The sequence below is a fragment of the Mesoplodon mirus genome (assembly GCF_964341445.2).
Source record: "Mesoplodon mirus genome assembly, chromosome: 12".
NCBI lineage: Eukaryota > Metazoa > Chordata > Mammalia > Artiodactyla > Ziphiidae > Mesoplodon > Mesoplodon mirus.
Window position 1 is genome coordinate 38,326,125 of NC_138988.1, and position 7,319 is coordinate 38,333,443.

The 7,319-nt window shown below is 60.3% G+C and overlaps 1 protein-coding gene across 2 annotated transcripts in view; it reads right to left on the reverse strand.

Annotated features, from left to right (window-relative positions):
• Window positions 1-7,062, reverse strand: part of SEMA3F (semaphorin 3F) — a 28,958-nt gene extending 21,896 nt beyond the window's left edge. For both annotated transcript variants that reach the window (XM_082639719.1, XM_082639718.1), the window contains exons 1-2: window positions 6,567-7,062; window positions 2,389-2,546 (exon numbers count right to left, since the gene is read on the reverse strand). In XM_082639719.1, the coding sequence (XP_082495845.1) occupies window positions 2,389-2,500 (112 nt within the window). In that variant the 5' untranslated portion in view covers window positions 2,501-2,546; window positions 6,567-7,062. The remainder of the gene's footprint in view (window positions 1-2,388; window positions 2,547-6,566) is intronic.
• Window positions 7,063-7,319: the final 257 nt, after the last annotated feature.

The window sequence follows — 7,319 nt, forward strand, 5'->3', positions numbered from 1 at the left end:
CCCTCTTGTATATCCAGGAGGAGAAGCTCCCCCCAGCCCTGGCCACAGCCAGGCCAGGGCCCAGGTTCTGTAGGTCTTTGTCTCTATTCTCACTCCACAAATGATCAGTGAGGGCCTTCTCCTCACTGAGGGCCACATCGTAGGCATGAGTTGCCTGAGACCATCCAGCACGAGGGCGGGAGAGGGGAGCACAGGGCCTGTTGCACAGTAAGTGCTGAGCTCCCAGGAGGCACCGGCCAGCTGGGTGTCCATTGTCTTTTCAGCCACTTTGTCTGTGAGCATCCTATCTTGTTCACTGCACAGTCCTCAGTGCTCAGCACAGGGCCTGGCACGTGGCAGGTACTCAAGAATCTGCTAAACGAAGTGACATCTAAGCATAAATGTAGGACAGGAGATCAAGTAGGAAACAGAAAGGTCATTCAGGACAGGGAAACCTGCCCGTGCAAAAGCACAGAGGCCTGGGGATGGGGTGGCCCCAGGCAGCCTACAGCCCCACCCCAGGCTGCCAGAAGAGTCGCGCCACAGGCTGGCTGCCAGTGAGTTGGGCTTTTAGTCACTGTGGGTGTCAGCTTCAGAGCTAATTGAGGGGGAATCGACCTGACCAATGTGGGCTTCAGGCGTCATCAAGGCCAGAGCACCAGCACTATTTCTGGCCTCTCCTCTGCCTCCTGCCTGACCATGGCCCTGCCCTTGCCTGAGCCTCGGTTTCTCTCTCTGGAAAAAAGGAACAAAAGCCTTTGCCCCTTTGCCCCTGCAGGTCCAAGAAGGTTTAAAAGGAGTGTACAGAGACCCTCCCGATATCTTGTTTCTTCTGCTTCCTCTCATGGGTCTCCAGGGTGATGACAAAAGTAATACCCAGAGTGGATGTCTTGGTTCCAGGATCCCAGGGGTGTGGAAACCAAGTCACCCGCCCTGCCCCTGTCGGGGGAGGGGATGCTCTATTCTCCCTGCTGGCACCATGGGCTTGGAATGGGGTGAGGGGGGACCAGGCCCCTTCAGTATTTATTAATCAGCTCCGAGGACTTCCACCAGGAAAGGGTAGAGATATCAGCAGAATAAGCATCTCACCTTCTTAGGCCTAGGAGAGGAGTTGTCTTTTACAACCCAAACCAATCAACCCTTCTGCCCATTTCTCAGGCCCTGTGCAGGACTCCTTCCAGGCACATCCTCAGAAATTCACTCCCCGCTCCCCCATCAAGTTGCACGGGTAATATGGGGCCAGGAGAGGGGCTCTGCTGGGGGACATGGGAACATGGTGAGGTGGGGGCTGGGCCTCAGCCAAGCCTGAGGAAGGAAAGGTTGGCCCAGCCTTTCACCCTTATAAGTGCACCCAGAAATCTGGTCAGCCAGGGCTGAGTTGGCCCCACCCAGGGCAGGCAGCTGGACCAAGTGACCCTGGGCCAAGGAGGGCCAAGGGTGAGAACTCAGCGGTGACCCCAGGTCCCCCAAGCATGGCTGCTGTCCCTTATCCCAGGCCGAGGGTAGACTCTTGGATCATGCACACCTTTGAGGAAGTGGCTAGTGAGTGAGCCATCGGTATGCCTGGATAGTATGTGTGGCACGCGTGTTTACCTGCCTAGTGGGTTAGCTGCAAAGGTGATGGAGCCAGGGGACTAGCATCTCATTCTGCAGACCCCAACTCATCATTAAAACGTTCCAGTGACTTCAAGCAAAGTGCTCACTGGGGATCTCAGGCCTGTCACAACAGCACGTGCTCTCCCTAAACTCACTGGGTGGTCTAGCCTCTAGTCACAGCCAAGAGCCCCCTCCCCAATTCCTGGGAACCCCTCCCACATGGAGACCCACAGGAAGGTTCCTCAAGCACCCACAGCCCAGCAGAGCAGGTCCTGCTCCTCTAGCTTTCGGAGGCCTCAGTGTCTGCCCGATTGTCTCACCAGGCAGGGCAGGACTAGTGGCAGGGAAGGGCTTCTGCAAACACAAGTTTGAAAGGCAAGACACCTCTGTCACCCCAGTTATCACACAGAGGGAGATGCTCTGCAGACTCAAACCCAGAGGCCACACATTCTGGCTCTAGAAGCGGCCCGGGGACCTCCCTGGCGGTCTAGTGGTTGAGACTCCATGCTTCCACTGCAGGTTCGATCCCTGGTCGGGAACTGAGATCCCTCATGCCATGCAGCCAAAAAAACAAAAAACAAAAAAAAGCAGCAGCCCAGACTCAGGACACTTCTCCAAATATCTAAGTAGTTCAGTCTCCAGCCTTTCCCAGCAAGTCACCACCTCCTTTGTCACCCCCAACACACCCAGTGTGACCCATGTGGCTGCACAATTTGTCCTTTTTTGCTCTGACCTCTCTTCTCTCTCCTGTGCAACAGGGCCAAGTGCTCTGGACAGAGGAGGATGCTGGGGAACAGCAAGGAAGCCTCTTACCTTTAAATGAGAGCCGGACCCGGGGTGTGGCCGGGAGGTAGTCCTGGGTTGGGGTGGCTGGCCAGGCCCCAGTCAGCAGGGAAGCCCAGAGGAGGAGGCCAGCGACAGGCATTGTGGGAGGGGCCTAGGGCCCAGGAATCAGGCAGCTGGCTAGACACCTGGGAGGGGGAGCAAGATTGCAATGTGTGAGGCAGAGTGGGGTATCCTGCCCTACCAACATTTCCCTGTGTAATTCTGCCCAAGGTGCCTCAGTTTCCCTATCTGAATAAATAGGGTGATGGGTGTCTCCTTGCTCACACCCTCAGACTGGGGCCATGAATGCCTCAGTGTGAAAACCTCATATTCTTTCTTGTCCCTAACAATGGGTCTGAAGACCAGCCACTGAGTGCAGCCTAGGGTCACCAGGACTAATAGGGACCACGGGAGACTCAAACCCTCCCCGCATCACAGCTTCCTGACTTCCATTCACAGTGCTCAGCTCAAGGAGGTGATCTTACAGCCCTCTCTAGTTCCCTTGCATCCACCCCCAGCCAAATGGGCTGTTCCTTCCCTCTCCCACTTCAAGGAATGAGGGAAGAGATGGGCCCAGTCCTGCTGGCTCCAGCCAAATCTCTCCTTCTAGTATAGGGAAATCTGAACCTGATTATTGGGGTTGGGAGCATGAGTGGAGGGTGAGTGAGACTCAAAAAGATGGCCTAGAGTGAGAGAGAGACAGCAGCCAGAAAAGGAGAGTCAAAGAACAGTAGGGTCTACTTTTACTGAAATCACAGCAGGAGGGATCCAGGTCAGACATACAGAAGGACTTCCTGCCAGGAAAATTTCCAGCTCTGCCTACAGAGGGCAAAGAAGGGGAGCGAGGACGGCCAGCAGGCCTGGGGCAGGGTCTGAGCCAGCCTCAGTGTCCCCTGCAGAACTCCCATACCCCCAACAGGCCCAAGTTTCCATACAATGTTGTTCAAATATTGTCTCCCCAGGCAGACTGGCTGTTGGGTAAACGCAGCCCAGCACCAGTTGTCTGAACATATTGCTCCCTCCAGGCGAAAACCAGTGCCAACTTCCCAACCGCGCCCCCCCCCACCCAGATGCACTGGGGGTGGGGGCACCAAGAATGACAATGTGAGCCCCATCCCCCAGATCTGTCTGGCCTACTTCCTTCTCCCATGGGAGACAGGACCCCAGGCCCACTTCTAGGACCCTGAGGTGGGGGTGGGGTGTGAGAGGTATCGTGGCCTGTTAATCCCCTGCACTGGCTAACACATACTGAAGCAAGGCCCAGGCTCCACATCTGACTGTCCAACCCCACTCGACAGACCCTGATGCCCTCCCTAGCCCACCTCCCCCGAGACCTTGCCTCTCCTGCCAAGCAAACCATTGGTGGTTCCTCAGACAGGAAGTGCAGCTTCAGGCTGACTGACCCATTCCCCATGTGATGCCCTCTGTGGGAACACCCTCTCCTGAGTGCCTGACACACCTCTCATGTTCCTTCAAAATCCCCATCACAGGTGCTCCCTCCTAGGGAGGATGGCTGAAGGAGGGAGGGGAGAATCAGAACCAGCCCTTCCCCCAGTCTGCTGGGGCACAAAGCTGGTGCTGAGTGAATGGCAGGCCCCCATGAGGCGGGCAGGTGGGAGAAAGGGCTGTGCAGCTACCAGCACCCTGGGGTGCACCTGGGAGGCCCCCACTAACAGTTGTGGATATACACACGTCCACACTTACATGCCCACACTCGTCCTTACAAGCATATGTTTGTTCAAGAACTTGACCTGCTAGTGGGGTGGGGCTCAAGGAAGCTGGGAGACACTGTCCTCGCTTGGGGAGGACAAGATGCAGGCTCTCTCCCTTAGAGAGCTTTGATCCTCTGTATCAGGGGGTTCAGGGTGACTTGCCTCCCGTCCTCCCTGTGACCTCATTTCTCCTACAGCCATTTTCATGGTGACAAGGTCAGGGTCACCAAGGACAGTGTTGGAGTCCCCCAAGGTGTCCAGAAACATGGAGGGCTTTGCTCCACTGGGTCCCTACAGGGACCTCACACAATGCTTTGGCCCTTTAAAAGGGTGAATGCGGGATGTTCAAATCTGTTGGGGCCTCAGGCCCAAGTCTAGGCCCCCTCCTTGGCAGCCTGGGGGATGGAGGAGAGAAGGAGAAGGAAGGAAAAAGAGGAAGAGAAGGACAGAGAGAGGAAAGGGGAGGGCATTTCCACAGTTGCTTCCCCTCTGCCAGCCCCTAGATGCATTCCACTCAGCCCCAGCCCTGGAGAAGCCCCCAGTCTGGCCCAGCCCAGGTGGGTGGACAGAGAAGGAACAGCCACCGCCACCTGGGAGCCCACCAGGAGGAGAGCAAAGAAGGAAGGAAAGAAGGCTGGCGGGAGGGAGCAAGGGAGGGAGGCAGGCGGGAGGGAGGAGGAGAGAGGGAGGAGAGAGGGAGGGACGGAGGAGAGACGTTCGAACAAAGAACCGAGGAGCTGGGGCTGGCAAGGGGTGCAGGGAAGGGGCGGCCAGACGAGGGGGTCTGGAGGCACCTGGGGGTGGGGCAGGGGGCTAGGAGGTCGAATTGTCCAGACTGATCCAGACTGCTCAGGCTTGGGGGGGTTGTGGGGGACAGCCTGCCTCAGGGAAGGAAGGTTGGCTCCTTCGAGCTGAGAACTGCCTGGATGGAAGGGAGGCAGGAGCAGGGGCTGCGGGGGAACATGGTGAAGAAATTATTAACAGCACCCCACCCCCCACCTAGCTGCTCTCATACTCCCCCCCAGCAGGCCAGAGCTCCTTCCTGACTCCTTGGCTTCCCCCTCCCCCAACACCCTATGGACCAGGAAGCAGAGACACACCAGCATAGCTAGGATTGAAACCCCCCCTTTCATGGCCAGGGTTTCCCAGTCAAGGTCACCTGGGCTTGGCTCCATCTTCCCCCTCAAGGTATTCCTGGAGCGGCAGGGGGCTGAGGCTGGGTTCCTGGCCTTCTCTCCCCAACTCCCTGCACTTCTGGGCCTGGCTCCTTCAGAACTGAGGGGCAGCAGCAGGGGTAGGCGTGCCCAGTGTCCTCACCTTCCAGGACACCTTACCCCAAGGGTCCAGGCACACTCCCTATGCAGCCTGGGAAAAGGCCCAGCTCCATCCAACCCCCTGGACTGGAATGAGCCTACCAATCTCTGGGTGCAGTTTCCCTATCTCTCCAACTAGGACAGGGGCTTCTGGGAGACATCTGGATGAATTCAGGAGGACAGGAACCCCCAACCTCCAGAGCGGACACATCGGTGCCTTCAGTTCCCCGCCCCCCCCCCGCAGGTGTTCATGGGCTGGTGTTCACAACTCAGTTACCTCAAGAATTAGAAGTTATTTGTCCAGCCAGGCCTCCAGCCCTAGCTCCAGCTGACCCCTCCTGCCAGTCCTGCCTCATTCCTGGGCCACCTTGACACTCTCTGGTCCCACCTGCTCTAAGCAAGTCCACCTAGCTCCTAGTGTCCCCTGCCCACTTAACCACTGGGGCCCCAGCCTGCCCAGATGGGGGGGCTTGACTGCAGGCTCTCCCAGCTCACTTACTCCCCACATACAGCAGGGCCCCTAATCCAAGCAAGACTCCCTGCTGGAAAGCAAACCCAAACTAGCAGCAGGGGGTCAGGGGACTGGCACAGAGCTGGGAGAAAAGCCTTGGGGCTGGCAGTCCTGCCCTGCTGATCTTGGAGACCCTCCACGTGGGGGCTGCCAGTATAGCGCTTCCCTTCCAGCAGACGATCCCCAGATCCGGACACTGAGGCAGGGCAGGCGTACTTACTGGGGAAGAACGCTGCCTGAGGTGTTTGTGGGAGAGCTCAGCCAGGAGAAGGGGCATGAGGGCTCCCGCTCCAGGAACAAGGTGGTGGAGGTGTATGGGAGTACCCACCCAGGAGCAGCCACCCACCCACCCAGAACCTTTCACAGAAAAAGTTGCTTTGCACACTGGTGACCCCGCAGGCCACATCCTCCACATATCTCTACATCGCTTCGATGCTGAGGGTCGGGGCAGCCCGGCCAGGTATAGGCACCCACTCCAGTCTGGTCACCCCTGCGTCCGCGGGAAGCCCCCTGGTTCTCTGAGCCCCAAGCCCCGGACACTTCCACAGAGTTGCAGTGCCGCGGGTCCCAGAGGGATCGCGGGGTGGCCCGGCTGCCTGACCGCTCCCTCCCGGTTCCCGCCGCACTCACCTCTTCCACGGCGGAGGGGCCTGGGCTCCCGAGCAGCGGCGGCGGCGGCAGCAGAGCGGCTCCCGGTTGAGCCGGTCCGCGCTAGCGGCCCCCCGGGGCCATGGTCCTGCCCGCGCCCTCTCGCCGCTGTGCCTGAGCCCGGGTCGGGGCCGCGGCCCCGGCTTAACGGGTTCTGCGGGCTTCGGGCGCGTCAGCAGTCGAGGCCCCGGGCCCCATCCCGGGCCATGGGAAGGCTCAGGGGCGCTCGGGGCCGCCTCCCCCCGGGTGGGCTGCGGGCGCCCCCTGGCCGGCGCGCCGAGGGCGCATTCCCCGGAGCGGGGCGCGGGCGACGGCGCGCGCTGGGCTTCGGGGAGCTGCGCTCGGCTTGGCTCGGTGGCGCTGTGCTCGCCTGGTCTCTGGACTGGGGCCGGCCGGCCGCGCTGGGCTGCGCTCGGGATTCACCGGACCGCGGCCGTTCGCTCGCTCGCTCGCTTGCTCTGGTCTCGCGGCCGCCGGCGGGACGGGGCGCTCGGAGCCGCGCGGGGAGAGCCGGCAATTGGCCGCCCGTGGGCGACATTTGCATAGCGCGGCCCCGCCCCGCCCGCCCCGCCCGGCCCCACCCCCAGGGCGGGACCCGCCCGGCCGCCGTCCCGCCCCCTCTCCACCTGTCCGCGGGCTGGGCTCGGTGCTCCCAGGCGGTGGGGCAGCCTGCGGCCAGGGAGGCTAATCTGCACCCCGCGCCCCAGCCCTGGCTTCGCAGGCGGCGCCCCCGCC